Here is a 24766-nt window from a genome sequence, read left to right on the forward strand (position 1 = left end):
CTACACAAGGGTATTTTAATGACATTGGACGCAAATTTAGTTTTAATGGAAACTGCAATTAATTAATTCTTCGTACATTTTCCAAAATGTATACAGTTCTAATATTAGAAATGTGTATATCTGCATAAGGATATTCATAACAACGACTACACTTTATGCGAAATAAATGTAAGATAATTATACATAAAGGACTGTATACATATATATATATATATATGTATATATATATATATATATATATATATATATATATATATATATATATATATATATATATATATATATATATATATATATATATGTATATATATATATATATATATATATATATATATATATATATATATATATATATATATATATATATATATATATATATATATATGTATGTATGTATGTATGTATATATACACACATGCATAAACATTTAAGATGGTTGTTAGTTACTCAAATAAAACTCTAAAAAATTAATTTCTTTTTTTTCCTTTTTTTTTTTTGTAACAAATATTCAAAGATAGTGAATAAATATTTACCAAGTCTCATCACACTCAGAAGTAGATGTTACCAAAAGCCAAAATGAAAAGTACTGAAGTAATGTAAAACAAAAACAAATTTCTTAATAGATTTAAGTTTGAAAAGTATAACAATTGCTTTGTCATACCAAAAGGTGGCGCACAGTTAACAGTTTAGTTGAAAAAAATGAAGTTTGGTTCAAAATTAGTGACTGACCTTTTTGGTACCAAAAAAGACACAAAGATTGAAATGTGTAAAATACAAATAATATAACAGAATTTTTTTAAAGATTGATTTACCTTTTGAATTTACCTCTGGTTAATCAACAAATGATGCAATTTTTTTACAGAGTTTTCTCAATCCATGGAATTAATGCTAAATCAATGTAAAGATTTTTCCTTGTTTTCTTCAAAAACAATTTCTACAAAATTCCTTTTCGTTACATTTTTAAACTTATTTCAAAGTTTAAGTTAAAGAAAGACTATGAGTATCGCTTAATACCTCTTATAAGATTCGTAGGTAACCTTTTTTTTTTTTTTTTTTTTTTTTTTATTTGTTATTCAAAATTGGATTCCCAACTAAAATGATTAAAAATATAAAAACGTTTTTTATATGCAACTTCTTCCATTATGTGTAATTTAACACAAGGATGAGACAGAATATTTATACAGATTTTTAAGGACAGCTGCCACCAGCAATTATATTTGAAAAGATTTTTTTAAAAAAATACACTACATAAATCATTAAACTTTACACTAAAAGTTAAATATCACTTCGCTAATCAACTATCATCTTTCAGAACATTTACAACATGTATTTCAAACCATCTACAATGAAAAAATTAAAAAAAAAATTTCCGAGCACTGTCAATTTTTAACAATATATTCTTTTTAAAATAGCTAAACTGACAAAATATACTCTAAAAATTAGAACAAAATATACTCTAAAAATCAAACAGAGCGCTTAAAAAAAATTTTTTTTTTTCAAGATTTTCTCAAATTATCACAAATTTAAAGATTCAAATAAAGTTAAAATTTTAGGCCAATTTTTTTAAACAAGTTTCTTATCTTAGTAAAACGTTGGGGTCTTTTTAACTAAACGAGTTAATTTTTATTTAATAAAATCGAATTTGCACTTTTTTTGGATTTTCTGACCACTGCGTGGCGGTGTGAGTGTTGGTATCTGCAGATTCTTTGATTTTAATGAAGTGGGGTTATGTAATCTATACAAGTCGAAGCAAAAAACCTGCATAGAGATGCTTGAGAACTGGATGGTTCCATAACCAGACATGCTGATTGGAAACGAATGGTCTCAGTTTCAACATGATAAGCTCCTACCCGCCCGGTTCTCACTCAAAGCCTGGTTGGAAGAAAATGATTTAGGTTTAATGCCCTGGCCAGCCCGATGACCAGATTTAATCAATTTTATTAGATCGGTACATAATCATTATCGCTTTTTTAATGCAATTGTTTTATTCTTTTAAAATCGGTATTTTGTTTACTTTTTCATAACCAGTTTTCTCTTTTCATGGTATCAAAAATTCTATCCATGTATTTACCATAGGATGCGAGAAAGGGTAGAACGCAGCCCAGTCAATTTGCGATCTCAACGATTTTTTTTGGCGAAGGAATAATCAGCAAAAAACCACATTAAAATTAGGTTCAAAGAGTTCAAATAAGGTCATTCGAAATATGCAGATAAAGGATGAAGACGACAATCAAATTCCGACGAACGACAAGAATATTGGCAAAGACTTGACCCCATTCAACCACCGTTCTCGTTGTCTATCTGGTTCAACATGACCATATTTACGATTCAATCGGCACAAAAAGACCGCATGTCCACATGTTTAGCGCCATATCGTTAAATCTTAAGCTGTTACAAATAGCTTAGTCTATTACGAAACAAGAGGCAGCTGAGATTGTATTTTTATTTTATTTTTAAATAGCATAAAAAAGTAAAGAAACCTTAACTGATTAAAAGTTAATAAATTTAAAAATCAAAATTTCTTAATTTTTTTTTTTTTTTTTTTGAGAGAAAATGTAACGGTGAAAAAAGATTTGAATTCAATTTTAAAAACATCGGACAACTTCGAAAAGTTTAATAATATACATTCAGTTTTTTTTATTTTTTACATTTTTACATAAAAGTCAATTTTGGCTTTCGAGGTTGTAGTGTGGGAGGCTGAAAAGCTTTTCTACAAAAGGAAGCTTTTGCAGTAGGCGATTTGTCGTCTGGATACAAGCGATCAGGATATAAGCGATACATCTCTTTATAGGCGATTTTGTATTCTCGATCGAATGCGTCTAAAAACAAAAAAGTACTTAGCATAGAAAATCAATTTGCTAAAATGCTTGACGTGATGTTTCTTCACTGATATTAGCATTTATGCAATTTTCAGTAACATTTCATGACAGTACAAAAATATGAAAGGTATCCTGACATGTGATTTGGTTGAACACAATGAAACTCGGCACCGTTTAATCGTTAATATTCCGCACTATTTTTAATCATTAATTGTAAACTATTTTTTTACATAATGAAACCAACTAAATCCTTTATTTCAATCATTTTCACATCGCCTCAAAATAAATCCAAATGATGATCGAGCAATACCGGTCAATTTAGAAATGCCAACTTGTGACAACGAAGGATTTTGAAGAGAAATTTCCCAAACTTTTTCTCGATTTAATGCTTGTTTACTCACTTTACCCCGATAACAATGATAAGCAAATACTTAACACTAGTGCAATTAAACAACAACACATTAACTTTCTTCTGCAAACAAGTTAGGAAAACCTGTTACGTAGTTTTTAACTAATTAACTATTAAAGGGTACTGAATTTCATCGTGCTCAACCGATACCATGACATCCGGAAAAATTCTAAATTTTATTACCGATATCAATGTTTTCTTCTCCGCAAGAAACCAGAGATAAGAACATCAACTCTCTGTACAAACTCCTAAAAATATTGAACCTCAAGAGTTTTTTACTTTGCGATAAAATATACTTTCGAAAATTCAAATTGAGGTTAGTAAAAGTCGAAAAATTTATTCACGATGCCACCCATTTAAACTCACCAATGCAAGTTCGGATTTCCGTGTTGTTGACGTTTTCTTTCTTCCAGCAGTATTTTTATAGGTTCCATGATGTCGTTCTTTTGAACATACGAGTTAATTGTTGTCAGTGTACTAGAAAAAAAAAAGGCAATATTCTCATTAACATAAGTGTGGGCTATTAAATACAATTTTTGGCTACTAAATATTAAAGTATCTTTATAAAAACTTACTTATATGGCGTCCAATTATGTTCAGCTATTAACAGGCGTTTGTCCTCTAAAAATTTGGTAATATTCAAAAAAAATAAAGTTTAAAAAATAGAAAACTAACTTGTAATCTTTGTCGTAATTAATCGTTATAACCAAAAGGTTTTCCTTTTACCGGGTAAATTCCAAAGCATGTATAAAGGGACAGTGTCCTTGGTTTGTCTATTCATATCCCACGATGTAGAGATGACAACTTCATTTGAGGAAAGACTCTGAAAATAAGATCATCAAGTTAACAATATGCTCAATTAGAGTGAACGCTTTAGTAATTGACCATGCACTAGCAGTTGAACAGTTTAAAATTTACACACATTTATGAAGCAGTCTACTGTAGTGGCTTCCTTTATCATATTTTACTTTTGCAACGTTTTTGTTTCGCTATTGAAAAATCAAACTTTAGGTAAAAGAAATAAAACGATACAATCCAAAATCCTCTGCTCAACCTTTTACACATAATAGTGTTTTCAACTATCATAATTTATAGAAATATTTTAATACTTTATTTTAATATATCATTAAAGGTAATCAGATTACTGGGAATCTTAGAAAATATAACCAAAAGTTTATCTTGATTTATTTTGGTTATAAATCTACTTTGAATGAAGGTAAGCACCTTAATTGGTCAACTACTGAAGCGTTGAGCGTATGCTTTATCACAAAAGAAAAAAAGTTACATACTATTTGTTTTCCACGAGATGCTGAGAGTAGCATGGGTAAATGACTTGGTAGGGCCAATCTTCGAAAGTACCAAACCTAATTTTCAATAAATACAAAATATAATAATAAATCGAATCAGCACAGCAATTACTAGAAAATCAAGATAAAACAATAAAAATTGAAAAAACTCACCATATTCCAAAACAAAATTGGTTTTTCTCTCACAATTTCATCAGTTTGCAACACGTGGTCACCATTATTTTCAAGTAAGTTTTCAACCTCCTTACGAAGTACAAGCGGACTCAAATAAGGTACAGAACTCGATTCAGTCTCCACTGGTAAATCTATAATAACAAATTGACAGATAAATTCTCGAACCTGCTTTTTTAATCATAGATATTTCATTAAATATGTGAACAATCATATTATTGTTGTCTTAAAAAAAGGAATTATTTGCAACTCTCAATATCTTATAAACAGATGATACTGCATACAACTTAAAGATTAAACAAGCCTTTGTTTTAGAACTTTTCCTTTTACAAAAATTAAAAAACAGTGTGTAACATTTTGTTTATGAATATACAGTATCCACGAAGAACTAAAATGATAAAATTCCAATACTTTTGTTGGCTTTTATCTAATGTTTAAAAATGGTAAATAAAACATGAAGTGTTTTTAGTTAAAAAGAAGATTGTTTTGAATAAATTTTAAGAATGAAAAAGCATAAATATACAAGTTTAGCTGTCAAAGAAGCAGTATTGCGTGCAATTTAACAAGGCAGAACTACAAGAGACATAGCAGATCAGTTTGATATAGGAAAATCAACAGTAGTGGATATAAATAGAAGATATAAGGAAAGAAATAACAATAGAATCTTTCTAAAGTCAAGAAGGCCTCGATTAAATTTGAAAGACAAGATAAAATTTTAATTTGTGCCATAAAAAATGATCCATGCAAAAATGCTGTCTTGTTAAAAGCTAAATTTTGTAATGTAAAATGTAGTGTTGACACAACCAAGCATCGTTTGAGGTCTGCAAATCTATTTGGAAGATGACCTGCAAAGAAACCTTTTATTTCCATAAAGAATTGAAAAGCACGCTTGAGACTTGCAAGTGAACATTTGAATTGGTCAAGAGAACAATGGTCGAAAGTACTTTTTAGTGATGAATCTAAGTTTATGTTATTTGGATCTGATGGTATTAGATATGTTCATCGAAAAGGCCATAGAAACCCTTGTGAAAGACTTTTTCAAGACCAAAAAAATTCAATTAATGGAATGGCCTTCGCAAAGTTCTGACCTTAATCCTATTGAATATCTATGGGAACATCTTGATCGACAAATTTCAGGTTGAAAACCAACAAGTAAACATGATTTATTTAAAATTCTGAAACAAGAATGGGAAAAAATTGACAATAATATGATTATGAAGCTGGTGGATTCAATACCTTGTTGTTATCAAGCAGTAATCAATGCCAAGGTTTTCTCGATGAAGTATTAAAGAAATTTACTTTAAATTAAAACATTTTTAACTAAAAAAAATGTTTAAAAAAAAATCTACTTTTTCTGCCTGGATACTTTTGCACATGCATATTTCAATAAAATGGACTTTTAAGATTAGATTGTTAAGATTTAGTAAAAATTCATTTGTTTTTAGAATTGTAATCAATTTTTTGACATTCCAGTGAAAATTTGAAAGAAATTGGACTTTTCATTCAAAAGTTATCTCAAGTTATGCGCTTGTCTAGTTACTTTTGCATACAACTGTATGAATAAATTACATCTATTTATTAGTGATGATATATAGAATAAAAAAAAATCATAAATTTTGTTTTTATTAAACATCTAGTAGAAAACTAATTAAAAAAATCCCCAAAACGAAAACAAAAAAAAAAGTTTCTTACCTGAAGATGTACTAAATCCTCTGCTACAATTACTGCTTGTTTTTCTATGTTTAACAATAAAAGGTCTCTGTGATGTTCCAACCGCACCTAATGAACCAAGACTTGGGCTTGAAGCACTTGTGGAACTATCATCAACCATGATAAGATTATTTGGCGTCTTTGCAAGCTTTATGGGTACAGGATTAGTTAAAGTGCTTGTGGATTGATAATGAGATGAAGAGAAAAAGTCTTCTAACTGTTGTATTGAACCTGCATAATAAACTTTTATTAAAAGTAAATACTTGCTTGAAAATCATAAAACTTTTAAGCTTATATGAATTGCACACTCCTAGTATATATAAAATGCACAAACTAGAGCTGATAACATTAACAACCAACCTGCTTCTTTATCAGAGGAAACTTCTGATACTAAGGGATCTGTGATACTTGCAAGTGAAAATGAATCACCATGTGAACTAAGACCTTCTTTAAATTCAATATCGCTAATTGTTGAACTATGTGATAAACTCTGCATGCTACATGCTTTGGTACGAGCCTTGCGGTAGTCCTAAATAGGAAAACTTACTAGTATCTGGTAAATACTATAAAAATATTACCTTTTTAAACAATAGTTACTCTAAATTCGAAAATTACTCTTAACATAAATACTAAATTTTGAATAATTATTTATTTAGAGTAACATATTACTCTAAATGAATAATTATTCAAAATGTTACTTAAATCTGTGAAAAAAAAAAAAAAAAAAAAAAATCCGCACCTTTAACTTTATTTCGAGTGTTGGTACTCGTTTTGTTTGACAAAAAGGACACCTAAAAAAAAAAGCCTTTTTAAATGTCATTGTAATAATTTTGGATAGAAAATTTTAATGCACTTGAAAAAACTAAACTTTTTACAATATATTAAGATTGGAGTCATCTGCACTCCAAGCCCCCATAACTTCTTCATCGTAAATAACTTTATCACAAGTTATGCAAATTTGACTACTACATATTACAGCTTCCAAAGAAATGTCTGATTTTCGCACTGACATAGATCTGGTATATGAACTTTCCAGAGATAAATTATTGTTCCACAACCCATTAAGAGATAAAATATCAACAGTGCTAGCACTAGTACTCAATGAACGAGTAGTTTCATTTAGTTTATGTTCAATTTTGCCTTGAGAAATCTTATTAGAGTCAATCAGGATATCATTATCTGAGAGTTGACTGGACATACTTAAATTCCGCAAATGTTTTTTCATAGAAATGATATCATTGCTACTTTGAGATTTCTTTGGTTCATCACCAAAGTCAATTAAACCTAAAAAAAATAGTACATACAAAAACATGTTTTTCAATTCAATAGAAAAATATCAATCAGCTGATTTTAAACACTCACGTTCTGTAGCAGGTTGCTGCCGTGTTAAATCCTCTGTGGATAACAATTCTGAGCTATACCCACCATCAGATGCAGCACCAACACTTGCAGTTTCAAGTTGTATTAGGGGATTAACACCAATTTTAGAAAGATCATCTTCACTTTCATTAAAAATTAACAGTTTGCTGGAATCTTTGTGTGATTTTTGAATGCATTTTTTAAAAGCATAAATAACTGTAAAAACAATTCGCGCTTTATTCCACAGTTTAAATGGTGACCTTTTTATTTCATCTGGCTGCCACTCTCCCTCTAAAACTGCCTGGAAAAATTGTTTTATAATGTAAAGCTATATTATGCAATACCCATAGTACACAACAGAAAATTTACAATGGAAAACACTTACCCGATGGTAGTAGCCCCATGTAACAGCATTTGGCTGCAATCCAATTCGCTTCATTTCAAACAAAACCTTAACAGCTAAGGCTGGATGATTGAACTGGCCAGATAACTGCATCAAAACACGATAGCAAACCTCAAATTTAAAGGGGAAGAAAATAATTTAAGTAAAATATAGAAAAGATGGCATAAAAAAATGATTTTTTAAAATTTTTTTTTTTTGAAGTACAGCTGTCACGTAAACAATACCTCATCAGGTAGTTTTGCTCTTGATCCACTGATCTTTTGTAATATCTAAATAAATAAATATTTTATTAAAATGATTTTTAGTTATGAAATTTGAATAAAATAAGTTTTCTCAAAACACAAAATAAAAATATCCATCAAGAACAGCATCTGAAATCAAAATTATTGTGAGAAAAATTTTTATATACACTTGCTATGCCCTAATGAAAGAGGTTTTAGGGGTCTATATATGTCAATAAAATGGCTCAATCTGTCTATAAAATGCCTAAGTTAATAGAAAAAAAAGTGCATTTACTTAAGAATTTTCTTTAAGATTACTTTAAAAGATCTGTGCTCTTTACAAACCAGATCTTGCAATCAGCTTAAAGACTACATCCTGACTGCACACAAATTTAATTAAAAACAAAACAAATTACTTTTACAGATGATAGCTGAATAAACCAAAAACAAGTAAAAATTTTGCTTATGAGCAAAAATATCTTAATACTTTAAACTTTAAAATGTTGGTTTAAAAAATATGAAATTCATGGTCTTTATCTAAATAAAATACAATGAATATTGCAAATAATTCATAACTTACATTTAACATGTAAAATTTTATCACATAAATAAAAAAATCTCACATCGAATGCAGTGTACAGCATACTTTTTTTATCATGATGGTATTTAACAAAAGCAGGCAGTTGAATAAACCAAATTGTGTAACAATGGCCAAGCAAACACCTAGTTCATTTAAAAGAGGCTAAAATCTTAAAACTTTATGTTTTTAACAATTAACTATTGAGTACTTTTTGATATTAGTTTTTTTAAACAAATATCTGTAATAGTTTCAAACTTTCTTTAAAAAAAAAAAAAAAAAAAAGGGATTTCAAAAAATGTGCTTTTACCTTGCCCACATCATTGGGCTGTTGGCTTGTTTCTTTGCGCTCTGAAAAGAAAACATTTTACTTTTTAAAAAACGTTACATGACGATTTAAGCATAATATGGTACTAAATTTTTGACATTAAAACATAATTAGATCATTATTTAAGAACGAAAAAAAACCCTCACCACAGATCCTTGTTCTCGTTCATGCTTAGTGCGACCTACAACAGGCGAGCGAGGGGGTGTATTTAAGTGCGAAAATGATGGATTAGTAAGAGCTGAAGGTATTTGAGTAAACAACTCTGCTTGCAACTTAGGAAAACCATTGTAACTTAAAAAAGAGTTTTACAGAAAGCTAAAATAAAACTAAAGCCAAAATAGTTGCAAAATAAAAATTTTTTACAAGTTAAATGATAATTTAAAAAGTACTTTTACAGTACAAAAATATTGCTTACATATAATAATCATCTTTCGGCAATCCATTCTTGTCAGGTGGTGTAACCACAACTGTTGTGAAGCTAATAATAATTTATTAGTAACAAAAATATTACCAAAAAATAAACAAATAAACAAAATAAAATTCAAATACAAGAATAAATTATTAAGTAAAATAAGAACAGATAATGAATTGAAAAACAAAAAACAAGTAATATTTTACCTGTTAGAAAAGCGTTCATTGTGCAATAACCGTGCGGGCGTTTCACACTAAAATTTAAATGTTAATAAACCATAAATATTGAGAAGTAAAGTGTATATGTAAATATTAAAAACAGTATTTTTCCAAACAAGTTTTTTTTTTTCTTAATGAAACAATCTGTATAGCTAACATTTTGACTTGTTTCACATAATCTAGATAGTATAACATAATTAAAACTGATTACAAGCACTAATTCTTAATTAACAGCAAAGCTAATATTATGCTGTGCACCAGTAGAAATAATATTAATAATATTAATTTTGAGAAACACCACAACCGGTAACCACTAACACAACCGGTGATACTAATTTAATGTAAACATCTAATGTTTAATATAAAAAAACAGATTCTCTTTCTGAACAGGTACTAGTTGATTTTTTTTTAATTGCATGATAAGTATTTTTCTTAAAAAACAACCTTGTCAATACATTCATCAAAAAACATCAGTACTGCATCATTTGATGATGATAGTGAACGAGCTTCGACAAAATGATTAAATAATTGGGTTCTAGTGAGCAGTTGAAAAAATTTTTCAGTACCACGAGGACGACTCTTCATAAAACCTTAATAAAAACCGTTAAACATAAATTAAAAACCATAAAAAATATAAATTTTTAAAAACACTCTTAAGCATTCTATATAAAGTTTTAAATATATTTTTAATATATATAAATAGATCTGATGCTTTTACCAGCAAGGTCAAACAGAGTAGTTAAATCTCTTGAACCAATATCAGGTCGAGATGTGATAGGAAGAAGGTACTGTCTATCATAAAACAAAAATTATTATGAAATATATACTTTTTCTTGAATTATAATTGAGCAAGATTGAGTTAAAAATATTTTTAAAACAAGATTCCTGAAAGTCATATTATTAGACATGTTTTATAACTTACTCATAACCCTGAAGAATTTGAGCATGAAATCGTAAAAAAGCTTCTTGAATGTCCACTTCAATATTTTCCTAGATTACAATTAAAATAGAAAAACTAGAAAAGTTGCAAAACAAAAATGTTCTTAGTTATAAAAAAACGCATTTAGGAAAATGAAAAAAAAAAAAAGAGTTTAAAAAATCTAAAGAATTCTAACTTACAAGTAAATACATGCAGGTTATATGTTCTTACATACAGGTAGATATTCATAAAGATTTTTGTACCTTAAAATCTAAAGACTCACCTTTCTATAAACTGATACAGAGTCTACATTTAAAGGTGCCATCTCTACTGCTGAATTATTGTCTTCATTTGCAACTTTTGGACAAAAATGTATACAAAATCAAATTTCAAAGTGCCTATATATTATGTGCCTATATATGTGCCTATATATATTATGTGCCTATATATGTGCCTATATATTGTGTGCCTATATTGTATCATTATATTGTATCATTACATTGTATCATTATATTGTATCATTATATTGTATCATTATATTGTATCATTATCATAAAACTGTCTATAAAAAGGATAATACCGAAACTAAACAGTTAAATATAAAAATTCTACCCTTTAAATTTTTAGAATAAATAAAGAACAAAGTTACAGTTAACAAAACTATTATCATTATCTATGATGCAAAGTTCTTTATGACACATACTTTATTCAAGTCTCAATAAAGAATTAGTGAACTGAAGAAAAGAGAAAACAAAGTTTTTAGTCAACATGTACCAAGATGCAACTGCAGAAAAACTTCATCCAGCTTATCTTTTAAAACTTTGCAAGGTTTCTAAAAAAAAAGTAAAAGAAAAAAAAAATGTTGAAAAAAGTTTGTGTTTTTCCAATAACTAAAAAATTAATTTTCAACAAACTCATTTACTTTGGGTAATGACTTCCAGTTAATTTGCTTGAAATCTCTAGTTTCACTTGCTCTGAAAATAGTACAGTAAATAGTTTCATTTATTTACTTTTAGCTTATATTAAAAAGTTTTATTCTAAGGGAAAAAAACTGCAGTAATCAAAAAATAAAATTTATCTTAAAATTGTAACACTTAAAAACATTATTTACTGTGTAATCATATTTGTATCAAGATCAACACAGGTTACATCACTAGGTGGAGATCCTTGATCAAAATATCGTGAGTCAATTCCTAATGTACAAAGTTAAGCCAAAATAACATCAGTAACTATTTGTTATTAAAAAAAATCCCTTTCTGTAAAACATATTCTTATCATAACTATAACCATATACTTTAAAAGAACTTTAAAAAGTATGCAAAATTCTTACCATAAATAAATGGAAAAGGGGCAGAAAGAACATCTGCTAATATCAAAGGGCATAGAGGAATATAAGGACACTTCCATTGGAAGGGAAATATTAGCTAAAAAAAAAAGGAAAAATGTCAATATAAACAAAAAATATACAGTAAAATTTCATCTATTTACTATAGCAACAAGAATTAAACAACAAATTGCATACTGAAGTAAGCGCTTCTCCAACACTTGTAAGAAGTGCAGGCCGTAAGGAATGAACTAGTATTTTCTGTTCAGTCAATATACATGCCAGCAGGATTAAAGTATTTTCAGTACCAAGACATCGAAGTAATGCTGAATAAGAGGCCCCACTAAAAAAAATCATTAAATTTCTTTTCTTTTCTTTTTTTTTAATAAATTAATTTAACAAGTTAATATTTGTTACTGAAGAATTACAAAAGATTACATATTATATAAAAGAGTTTAATTGAATATTTTTTCAAAAATGAAACAACTAGGCATACCTCACAGGTAAAGGGCCATTAGATGGCTCTGTTATTTCAAATCCTTCATGTGTCATCTAGTTTAATATTTGAAACAAAAACTTATTACTTTTATAAAAATAAATTCAGAAGCCTGAGTAACCAAAAGTCTAGAAAACTAACCAATTAAAAAATAAGTCTAGAAGCCTAACCAATAAAAAAAACCAACAACCAAAAGCCTAACCAAAAGGTCCAGAAGATCAAACAAAAAACCAACACCTAAAGTATTTTGAGAATGCTTCTGCAACTACTATTTATAAATGCATCGCATTTAATCAAAAAAGTTAACCTGTACAAAAACTCGTGGTTTCCGAGGAGTTGGAAATGGTACATTATGCATGAAATGTGAAATGTACCTAAAGTAGAAAAAAATAAAATAAATATTATGATTTAATATAAAGAGCTCAATCAGAACTAACTTTATACTTTAATTTACTAAATAAAAGATTTGATATGCATTATGTAACCTCTCAATTGGGATGTTTTGCTTGCCAGATACACTTATTCTATATAATGCCATGAGAAACCGACGAAATGCATCAAAGAATGGATAACGAGATAACAAACAGATACATTTGTTAGTTTGAGCTACTAGACGTCGATCTTTGTAGTTCTAAATTTGTAAAATGTAACAAAATTGGATTTTAATTAAAATTTAAGTTAAAGATTAAAGTAAAAAAATTCTAAACAACCAAAACATGAACATATAAGCAAAATGACAGAATTATTTAACAAATTATTTTTAAAACCTTTTGTTGCTCAGCCAGCAGAGCGTTGACTTCTTCCGTAAATTTTTCTTGTGGAAATTCTTCAAAAAAAGTAACTCCTGCTCCATAGATCTTTGTAAAAAAAAAATAATAATATGAATGTTATAAGATACTATTTTTATTAACAGTACTTTAAACTAGTGAACAGAAACATTCAGCTTTGGTATTAGTTTCAGCTGAAATTTTGTCCAGAACCATAACCAAAACTTCTGTTGTGGCAACATTCTACTTGTTTGGTTTCAATAGAAATTCCAGTTCAAGCTATTACCATAATGGACCGAATTTTTGATTAGGAGATCTTTTTAAGTTTAAAAAACTTGTTTTTATTTTTGTATGGGATCATAATAATTTTCTAATTAAATCAGTGTTTTAACTTTTGGGGGCATAATGAGTTTTTAGTTATACAGTTGTAGTAACTTTAACTAAAACTATGTGAATAATTTATTCCACTTACTATTCTCAAATCATTCTTTAAGTGAGCTTCAAATATTAAAATGTCTTCACATGTTCTACTTTTTATTCAACTGTTAGATATTGATTGTTTAAATACCATGTGTCCCATAAGCCACTACAAATCAAATCTACTTTACTTTCCAAATATTTAATCAAACAAATTTGAATGATAAAAAAAAGTTCATAAAAATGGGGTTTGTAAATATCATACAATATGACCACCATCACTTCCAGTAATAATTGAAAGCAATCAATAAAAGACAGAAACACTGGTTCATTATTGTCAATATTTATTTGTTGGGTAGTGTCTGAAATTGAAGCTTTTAGATTTTTAAGTGTTAAAGGTCGTCCGGGTGCTAACACCAACGGTTTCAGACTGTCCCAGTACCAGAAATTGCAAGACAATAAATCTGGTGAACGCGGTGGCTAGAACTGCAAGAAAAATTATCTAATAACACAATCATTTGTGAAGGTCTCGGTTAGAAATATTTACACATTCCTCTTTATGTCCAGCAGAGTGCTTTTTTGTTGTTATGTTTTTAATGCACATTTTTGATGAGTTTTTAAGTATGGAACAACATAATGCTGTAACAGACAAATAGCTGTCACCATCAATAGTCCTGGTTTCAATGGAAAATGGTGGATCAATAATTTTGCCACCCACATGCACAAGTTTAGTGAATTAAGCAACTTTTTAGCATAATTGTGAGGTTCAAGTTACAACAAATGAAAGCATTCTTGGTGTAAATAATTCTGTCTAGATGGAAAAACACCTCATCTGTCCACAGAACTTTGTCAAGACTATCAAACTGGCCAACTGGTTTTCCAAACACCATGAAGCAAATCCCTTTTGTTTTGCATAATCATCTGGTTCCAATTGTTGGTGCACTGATATGCAAAATTTAGTAGTTTTTATAAAAGCCCTAACCAATAATATGAAAATAAAATAGGATTGGTTCACCAGAAATATACATTTTTGCATATTACATAGGTTTAGTTTTTGTAATGACTTCTGGGACACACTGTTTATGGAAAATAGTTAATTCATGTTTTTTTAGCATTAATTTGGTTTTCCAGTTTTGGCCAGTCTTGGTTTTGGTTTTATTCAAGTTTCAGATACAGTTTTTTTTTTACAATTTTTTACTGAACCAGAATTTTGGTACTTTGGTTTTGGCTGAAGTTTCAACTTCATTAATATTAACATATTAATATATTATGTATTACAAAAATATAAAACATGTTTAAAAAATCCTTAAAATACTTGCATGTTATATAACTGAATGTTCAATATTACCTTTTCACCTTTGGCATCTGTAAGAGCAAAGGTTGAGAAGATTGGAAGAGGAGGTTGAGCAGTCTCAGGCCAACATTCAATAACTGCACCAAGTGGTAAACAGAAAAGTTGAATAGAGTCAGGAAGTGGATAGTCTTTATAATCTGTTGTAGGATACTTGCTGATTATTTCTAAATGAATAAAATTTCTAAAAATGTAAAAAATTTTTAATGAAAAAGTCATGAGAATTTGAAACTTAGCCTAAAATCTCTTATTTTTTTTGTCCACATCCACCATTATAGATTTTATAGTACCACTTTTCCTAAACAATTCAAGCTCTATTTAAAGGAGAGCTGAATATTGGTATTTGATCATTATTGAGGGTGTAAAATCCAAAGATATGAGAAAATAAACCAATTTAAAACTTTTGACAGCCGTTTTTCAATTTTAAGATGGTTAAGACAAACTTCTTTTTGTTTTTTAAATTAAGACAGTTAAAAACCATCATGGGTTCAAAATTTTATTCATTTGAAGAAGAGATTTATATTTAAAGGATAACAATGTTTAAAAGTCTAAATCTTAATTTTAAATGATAACGTTGCAGAATGTTACAAATTTAAAAATAGATTTTATTTTAATTAAAATACTGCTCAGCAGTTTAAATATAGTTTTTTTTGTGACATCAGTTGTGATAAGTAAAGCCTAAAAATTGTATTGATTTAAGATTAAATAATTACTGAGTTTTATTTGGAAATTCCTTTTCTCAGTCACGTGACAAACAATCAGCAGTACTCCATTGAATTCAACTAGAAAGTGAATACTATCTGACAACATATACACTCTTGTTTTGAATTGAACCTTTAAAAGATCTTCCTGATGATAATAGAGAAATACTAATGTGGAAGACTGGGCTATCAATAATCAAGGTCAAATCAACAACTTGTCTCCATCATAAAACATGTTTATTTAAAGTGCTATACAAATAAAGTAACACGATGCTGCAATTTATTTAATACCCATTAAAAAGCTAAGAAAGATATTAAGAGCAGTGACAACTTTTATTTCTCAAATTTGTATTTTGAAAGTGTTGAGTTACACCAATCAGATTCTTTGCAGCCAAACTCAACTTTTTTTTCTATATTTATAGCTTATCTTTTTAGCTAGCCTTTGAAAATGCAGAATAAGCACCAGACAATTTTCAGTTTTAAATGTCTTTGTTAACATTTTTATAGATATTAAAAATTTTTCATTTTATTTTTCTTAATATCAACTTTTATACAGTAACTTCTATACAGCAATTTGATTACATCAAAGTTCCAAATGCAGTAAGACTATTCTTATTATTGCCTAATTATTGAAATTATTGTCAAATATTGTTCAAAATCTAAATTATGAAATAAATTTAATTTCATTTTCATTTGAAAACTAATATAACTAGTACAAACAACACTATGACACAAAAGTCTTTACAGATCAAAATTCAACTTAGTACTTTTAAGAAAAAATTTGTAGCACCAAGTGAAAAGTTATTGTCCACAATGTAGATATAAATCAGCATCAAGAGGTTGAAATAAAAAAAAAAACAATTGAGATTCAAGATAATATGGTTGTTCAACAGTACTTGAAAAAATATGAAACTGTTTTGATGAAATACATATTGTGCAAATATGACAAACTATACTGGGTTGTTGTAGTTCCTGAAATTGATAAAGAGAATGATGATTTCATGGTATAGTTCATGCATCCAAATTTTCCAAGTCGGTCTTATGACCAAATCAGGATGTTTGCTGAACACCAAGAATAGATGTAATTTATCTTGTTAAAACAGTCAACATTTTCTGGGCATCAGTACCACATCTCAAAAGAGGATGAAGATCTAATTCAGCTGTTTGCAACATTTCACTAATTTTTAAAAAAACTTTAACTTCATTATTTGCCTAATGTCTGCTTATTCCAATCCTTTTCATTTTCGTTTTCATATTCTTATTTTGTCTTTTAAGCAGATTTTGTTCCATTTTCCAAAAAACATGCATTTTAATACAAAATTTGAAATACTGAATCTAAATGCAACACTTTTAATAATGGTCAAGTATCAATTTTTAGCTTTTTCTTCCACTAGAACTTGAATTATTCTAGAAAAAGTGAATTATTCAGGAAAAAGTGACGCTATAAAAATCCAGAATGATGAATGTGGGCAAAAAATAGGGGATTTTTTCATGTTTCACTGATAGGCACCACAGCTTAAAATTCAAAGGCAATCTAAACAGATGGATGAAAAATTTTATTTTGAACTACCCAGACATGCAATATTAATAGCATATACAGAATCATAACATAGGTATTAACATACACATTCAGCAAAGTATTAATATTGATATGTAACATAGAAGCAAAAATATATTTACAGAGGTAAGTAGCACAAGCACAAGTAAAATTTCAATGGAAATAAAAAAACTTCATAAGAAATAACTTCATAAGGAAAAAAAATTAAGATGATTATCTTTTCACCTGCTGAATAGGTAAGTGAATTGGTTCTTGCTAAAGATTTTCTATAGCAGAGATAAACAGCAGAACCTCCAAGGCCTTGATTTAAATTTCTATCAATTAAGCAAAAGGCATGTGGTGGTTTTTCTCCCTATTTGTATGAAAAGTTAAATAAAGACTTAAATAAGTTTCTTTTACAAATCTAACACAAATGTATTCAGAGTAATACCTAAAATTACCTTATTGGTAATAATAACACATATATCAATCACAGCAAGGGAGGAATGTGCAAATTGCGGAGAGGCTCTTCGGTAAGTGATAAACAAGCGTGAGTTGCTGGCATTGTTTACATTAGCAAACAATTTTGTTGGAGTCTTTAGGACTATGTCACAACCATGCATTAATCTTTGGCGACCTTCATGCAGAACTCTTTATTTAAAAAACTTTTATATAAATACTATATAAATACTTTGATAAAGTGTAAAATAAGCATGGAAAGAAAATTAAGGTATTACTAAATAAAAACCAAAGTGAAAAAAAAAAACAGATAAGACTTTACCCTATATCTGTAAGTGGGGGCTTATCTCTTCCTCTTCGGAAACATAAATAGCATGTTGGACTACGTAAAGAACCATGATTAAGGTTTGCTGGCAAACCACTTGGTGTAAACTCAATACATTCAAAACCTTCAGGCGGCTCTTCCCCAGCACTTTTGAAAATAACAGCAAGATCTGTAATAGGTTCTAATGTTTCATAGTCACATTCTGGTTTACTCAAATTGTTTAACCCCACAGTTACAAAGTAATCAGCTACTCTACGTTCTTCTATCATGTCAATATTGATATACTGAAAGATGATCATATAAATAAATTTTAAAACTTAAAGAAAAAAACTTTAGGTGTTTTTTTTTACCCAACTGCCAGAAAGTACAAGAAAAAATAACTTATGTTAATTAATTTACTGATATGCAAGAAATTTACTTTATTTGTGAAGTGTCCGTAAAACACGCAGAAGTATACATTATTTTAAAAAGTATAATTACAATATATGTAAACTATGTCTTAGTTTACTTTTACATTGACATTTTTTGTGTATGAACAGTAACTATGTAAAATTATCAAAACTTTTTTCTTATTCTTTTTGAAATAATACACTTTGACTTCACTCTCCATTATACAAGTTACATAAAATAATCGTTTTCACTTATTATATAAAACAAATATTGCAACAAGAATTCTATTGCAACATTTTTTAATGCACAGAAAATACATATATACAAAAAAAAAAACAACAAACAGTAAAATATCAATTTAATTTGACTTATTACAACTTTTTTATTTTCTTTGACATTTAAAATCTTTAAAAAACTGAAAAAAAGTAGGCAAAATTTTTTAAATAAAAAAAATTAGCACTTAGACAATAGAAAACTAAAACTAAGCATAAAATAATAATGCTTATTAATAATTACTAATTATTAGTCACAATAATAAAAGCAGAGAACATAAAAATAATTCAACTGCTTGATGCTCAATTACAAATGTTTTTTAAACTTTGAGTACAGCATCGTTGAAATGGTAGCTGTATTGTTACGTGCAGCCTACACCACAAAACTTTTTCTCAAAACCATTTTTTTTGTACTGATTAGATTTCAAGTTTGCTTAACTTCAGATCCAAAATCTTCCCATAAGATTGACAAAAAAAGAAGAATTACTGAACTTCTTTACTGATCTTCATTACCAGAGTCATCATTATCAAAACATTCTTCATCATCCTCCTGATCTTCATAATCATCATCATCATCATACCAGTCATCACAAACGTCAATATTAGCATCAGATTGACTAAGTGGCTTATGCTTAATACAATACTCTTCAATTGAGGATGGTATATGAATACCTTCTTTTTCTGCTTCAATTCGACTATTTAAAACTTGCACACTGTAAAAGAAAAATACCTATAAACAAATATGCCAAACTGTTATCATCAATTTTAGAATCTGAGTTTACCCATAACTTTATATTATTCAAGAAATGATTTAAAGCTATTATTCTTTTTATCATAAACCTTTTTCAAACAAAATGAAACAATAGTGTCATTTGATCATAAGTACTTTCAAAATTTCTATAAACAACAGTTTATAGAAGTTTTGAAAAACAGTTAAACAAAGAGAAGAATATGTATTAATAATGAGAAATGCTATACTTTTTGATATATAGCAATTGAAATAGCACTGTGTAGTTTATTAGATGGTAATTTTTTATGAATATTGTTTGAACAAATTATAAGCATTAATACAACTGTCAATTTATAACTAGTTTTATTTACTTCAGTAGTGTAAAAAGTTGGTGCATTAAAAAAGATTTCTTTGAAATGAATGTAATTTAATAAATAGCTAGTTAATAAATTTTAATAATTTAAAATTTTTTAGCCATTTGAAAAAAAAAAGAAAAAAAAAAAAAACCTGTTTAAATATAAAAGGGTTTTTAATTGGTAGCAACTTTTTCCCATATTATATTGACAACAAATCAAAAATCAAAAAACTTTTCTTGTTTTGAAGCAATATATTTGTTGAATTAAATATATCATGGCCTTTAAGATAAGAGATAATTAGATGGCACAATGTCTGGTAAATATGTTAAGTCAGTTTAAGCATCCTATGCTTTTAAGATTTCTTTTCTAGGTTTAGGAATGTGTAATCCATCTTTCACATGTTCAAAAACTACTTCATATCTTCTTACATATTCTGATTCTTTTTCTTCAAATACTTATTTCAACTTGATTAACTATCAGAACCAGCATGTTTGACCAGCATGGTTGACCAGGTCTCAGCACATTACTTATATGAGAGTTTATTTCAGCATTAGTGTTGATAGCTTGCTCAGCTTTATCCATGATTTCAAAAAGTAAAATGATTCACAACCTTTTTTTTTAAAATTTATGGGGGTTACTTTCTATTGGAATCATTGCAATTGCTTTTAAAATGTTTGCAAACTTTCTTCAGCCAATTTATGTGGGTTACTTTCTATTTGAATCATTGGGATTGCTTTTTAAATGTTTGCAAATTTGCTTCTGCCAATTTTCTTAGTGTTTGGCATTAGCCTGTACCAATTCTGTATTCTTATTCAAATCTATAATTCGTTTGAGCCTTGAATTTCTTTCTAATTAAAATCTTTAAGTTGTCTGACCAATTTCTACAAATGGTTTCAGATTAGTCATGTTCACTATAAGCTTCCGAAAATAAATATCAGCTTTTAGAAGCATTTTAAATCCAAAAAAAAACTGTGTTTACACTTTAACTGTTTGTCTTTTGCTCAATATTAAAGTATATTTTTATTGACTGATGTTAATTTATATTTAACTATAACTCTTTATATGACATCGATGTAATAACATGACTATATGAGAATTTAGGATAATTTTACTTGCAAATGTAGTGTTGAATGGCAGAAATTCATGTAGGGGTGATTAAGTAAAGAATGTAATTCATTGTAAGGATTGAAAAGAAACTAGATTTTTCCTAGTGCGAAATACCTTGCCATGAAGACAGATAAAATCCCATTTGCTTGCACAAACAATTCAAACTTTATTCTTAAAAAAATTAAAGTGGATTTGATATACTAAAAAGTAAATCCTTCTCTGGGGCAATTATTAACCTTCCATTATAGATTTTTTTGGAATAGAAACTAATACTTTATTCAAGGTTAATGGAGAGCCCAATCTACCATAAATTCTTGGTAATTATAAGCAAAACAGTTGAAAAGTTTGCACAGGCAACCAGCTTAATGCTAGAAGAGTAGATGTATGAAGAAAGCATGTAATTTTATTTTGGATTCAAAGTTGATGAACAGGATAAAACTTCAGTGTTTTATGCATGTTGCATTTCATGCGACACAAATCTGAAAAATGGTTGAATGGTCATGTGACTAATTGCTAACTTTTTTTTTCTTTTCAAATATCATGTTTTCTTTAAAAAATTAAGAATTATTTATCAAAATTGTTGCTATGCTATTTGTTCTGATAAATATGAAAAAATCTAATGGATATACAGTCAAATCATAGTGTAGTGTATATACCAACTCAATTGAAATGATTGGACATGACATTTTCTAATTGCTGAACAGATGAGTGACAAAACATTTTCTGATTAAAGAACAGCGTTCTGTATGTAAAAGATAAAAAGCATGTATGATCTACAAAACCAAAGCAATAACATCAATTACATAATATATGCAGTTGAAATCCCCTTGAAAGTGGATTTTTGAGAAAGATATTTTAATAAATTCTTTTAAAACTGTGTTGCTGTTTACTGCACTTGCTTCCTCTGATTTTTAAAAACTATGCATACCTTATGATTGATTGGTATTCTTTATCTTTAGAGAGCTGATACTTTCTATACATGACAGAAGCATCAACATTAGCTGGAGATGATGTGTTTGGTTCATTCAGCAATGAGATAACACTCAACAAAATTGTCCTAAAAAAAATTGCACTTTAGAAAAAGATTTTAATTTCATTTCATTTATATTTTTATAAAAATAGTTTTGAAAAATATTTATATTTTTCAAAAGCTTTTAATGTGTTTGTTTACCCCTATCTTTGATTTAGGAATCTTAAGAACAAAAAGTTGTAGTATAATTATAGTATAGTTATTAAAGTTATTTATATAATTTATACTTTTGTAAATACATACCTGACATTTTGTGTGGGATTCCATCTCTCTTGTGGAAGCTCTCCACTACGTGGATCATTTGTGGGAGGATGAAGAATAGAAATACAAACATCTCCAGTCTAAAAAAATATTTAACTAAAACATCCTTAAGTTTTGAAGCATGCACTTTTTTCTTGCATAAATTTCAAACTAATTTTTGAACTAGCCAGAAACTCTAAAACTTTCATATGTAAACCCAAGGACACTAAAAAGTATTCAATCAATTTAAATGATTCAACTAATTTTGATTAAAATAAAAGAAAAATTAGAGTAAAAACATATTACAACTTCACATAAAGAGTTTTTGCTTTCATATTTCTTTTGATCATTAACAAAACTTACATATTTTTATGGTAAGTGCAATATTTAAAAAAATTGAAATGTAAATGAATCATTAAGTTATTTATTATTACATTTTTAATTATCTGTACCTAAATTACTAAAGTAATGCGCACAATGTGGTAGAAAAAAGTTTAGCTAATGCTTTTTAAAAAAAGTAAGATTTGAGCAACAATACTGAAGTTCTTTTAGTTAAAACTTTGAAAAAATTTTTAAAATTACAAAATAATAACATTCAAAAATTCATTCTTGTTTACCTAATAAATCTTTAAACTAGCTCTTTTTTTTCTTTTTGAATTTTCTTATAATAAAATAAATTCAAAAATATAATAAAAAAGCTTTAACTTGTTTATTGAATATAAATTAAATATAAAAACCATAGTGTCAATGAATTATTATTTTTTCATTTAATTTGTAGTATTTAAAAGTTCAAAACCGACTGTTAACCAACAATTTTTGAAATTTTGAAACCCAAAAGCAACTGTTACAAAACTCTTGATTTTTTTTAGAAACTTTTACAAAGTTGTGAAATTGGTTCTGAGAGAGAAAGGAAACTGTAGCTGGGCATAATACCTGTAATTGCTAAAGTTGAGAGTGTCAAGCCTGTAATGTAGGACTATGCCTAGGGTGTTTTGTACCCTACCACACAAAATCTAGACACTAAAGGTGTTAATCAATCAGTGCAAAAAACTTCTGTAAAGTGAGTGTAATGCATATATACAGAAAACATTCATTATAAATTAGTTCAACTTTAAGCAAGTTTTTCTAAACAGCTTTTCATTTTAATCAGCACTTTAAGAATCAACAAATAGAAAACACATGAGTTAGTTTCTTTATTGAAAATAAAAAAATCGTTCTTATTTAAATAAAACTAACCTCATATATATTAGGATGCCACATCTTTGTAGAAAACTTAAATGATGGAGGACTATATGGGTAATCTTGTGGAAATGTCATTTTAGCCTGAAACATAATTGTTAAGTTTGAAAAAAGAAGCATTAAATCAGAATGAAAGAACTTCTTTTTTTAACATATAATTTTAATAATCAGTAGATATCTCAAATGTTTCTTAGCTAATTAGTCTTTTGATATCAATGATTTTTTAAAATTGTATTAATTAAAATTGTATAAAATATATCATTCAAAGTTGTATAAAGTATATATTTTAAAGTTATGTAAAATGTTTTATTCAAAATTGTATAGAATATATCATTTGTATAAAGTATATTTTTTTAAAATTGTATACAATTTATTTTTTAATGTTGTGTAAAAAAACAAAAAATAACTTTAATCTTAAAAAATCCAAAGTAAAGAAAGTTTCTTAGCTTGCATTTTTAATCAAAATTTGATTTCTTGATTCCATGATTTTCTTCTTATAATTTTACTACTTATCATAAAAATAAAATTACTTTTGTGATTTACTAGGGCTTCCAATTTTTTTAATAACTTTTTTAAAAGGGAGTACTTAAGTCACATTTTTACAGTAAAAGAAATGCATTATTGTCTTTAAATAAATCAAATAAAAACTTTCATTTTTTTTTTGTCTTACTAAAAACTTTTAAATATTGGAACAAAATTTTTAAAAAGCCTGCATTATGATAAAGTTTCAGAATTTGGGATTGTTCCATCTAAAAGTGTGCAGATGGGATTGCTAGATTTATGTAAATGTGTAAACATGATTACAGCAGGTAGAAGTTTCTGTGTTTCATGTATAACTTATATATTGAAGTATGACTACAATCTTACATACCTTAAAATAGCCACCTTCATACAAAGTCTTGGGAGGTCCAAATACACCAACATTCCATTCAAATAAATTACTTTCATCTTCAACATCAACAACAACACCTTCAATAGGATCTTTCCGAATACTTTTAATTTCTAACTGAAGTGCTCTGATTGCAACAGATTCTGTCGCCATTTTATTTAGCCAATTTCATTTACTCTAAAAAGTTTAGTACCATCATGATCATCATAATTATCTTCATGATCTAGATCATGATCAAGATCATCATCATCATCACCATCATGATAATGATGATGATAATGAT

The 24766-nt window shown here is 27.8% G+C and overlaps 2 protein-coding genes across 5 annotated transcripts; both read right to left on the minus strand.

Annotated features, from left to right (window-relative positions):
• Positions 1-2619: 2619 nt before the first annotated feature.
• LOC145187456 (C-myc promoter-binding protein-like) lies at positions 2620-18538 on the minus strand. 4 transcript variants are annotated; one of them, XR_016451546.1, is made up of 37 exons: positions 18228-18538; positions 17908-18097; positions 17693-17819; positions 15206-15375; positions 13441-13530; positions 13159-13304; positions 12981-13047; positions 12674-12729; positions 12376-12520; positions 12184-12277; positions 11965-12046; positions 11776-11827; positions 11628-11685; positions 11137-11210; positions 10857-10924; positions 10653-10726; positions 10379-10524; positions 9923-9969; positions 9720-9782; positions 9451-9595; positions 9287-9327; positions 9023-9122; positions 8695-8779; positions 8403-8447; positions 8161-8289; positions 7779-8072; positions 7292-7700; positions 7156-7207; positions 6777-6945; positions 6399-6647; positions 4689-4840; positions 4518-4592; positions 3955-4051; positions 3804-3849; positions 3595-3705; positions 3412-3476; positions 2620-2819 (listed from the first exon to the last, which is right to left on the minus strand). XR_016451546.1 is itself a non-coding variant. In XM_080063855.2 (36 exons), the coding sequence occupies exons 1-36, from the start codon at positions 18527-18529 to the stop codon at positions 2653-2655; spliced, it is 4401 nt and encodes a 1466-aa protein (XP_079919981.2). In that variant the 5' UTR covers positions 18530-18538; the 3' UTR covers positions 2620-2652. The 4 variants fall into 4 exon arrangements, 2 of the variants coding, with proteins under 2 accessions (XP_079919981.2, XP_089940396.1); XR_016451545.1 differs by having other exon boundaries at positions 7779-8076; XM_080063855.2 differs by lacking the exon at positions 8695-8779 and having other exon boundaries at positions 7779-8076.
• Positions 18539-19115: 577 nt separating this feature from the next.
• LOC145187959 (ubiquitin-conjugating enzyme E2 R2-like) lies at positions 19116-24688 on the minus strand. The gene is made up of 5 exons (XM_080064498.2): positions 24466-24688; positions 23592-23678; positions 22359-22456; positions 22014-22142; positions 19116-19605 (listed from the first exon to the last, which is right to left on the minus strand). Exons 1-5 carry the CDS (start codon positions 24634-24636, stop codon positions 19389-19391), a joined length of 702 nt encoding a protein of 233 aa, XP_079920624.2. The 5' UTR covers positions 24637-24688; the 3' UTR covers positions 19116-19388.
• Positions 24689-24766: the final 78 nt, after the last annotated feature.

Source organism: Hydra viridissima, unplaced genomic scaffold, assembly GCF_058129835.1.
Source record: "Hydra viridissima isolate aposymbiotic clone 2 unplaced genomic scaffold, HvirCarnegie_v1 scaffold_1, whole genome shotgun sequence".
Taxonomy (NCBI): Eukaryota; Metazoa; Cnidaria; class Hydrozoa; order Anthoathecata; family Hydridae; genus Hydra; species Hydra viridissima.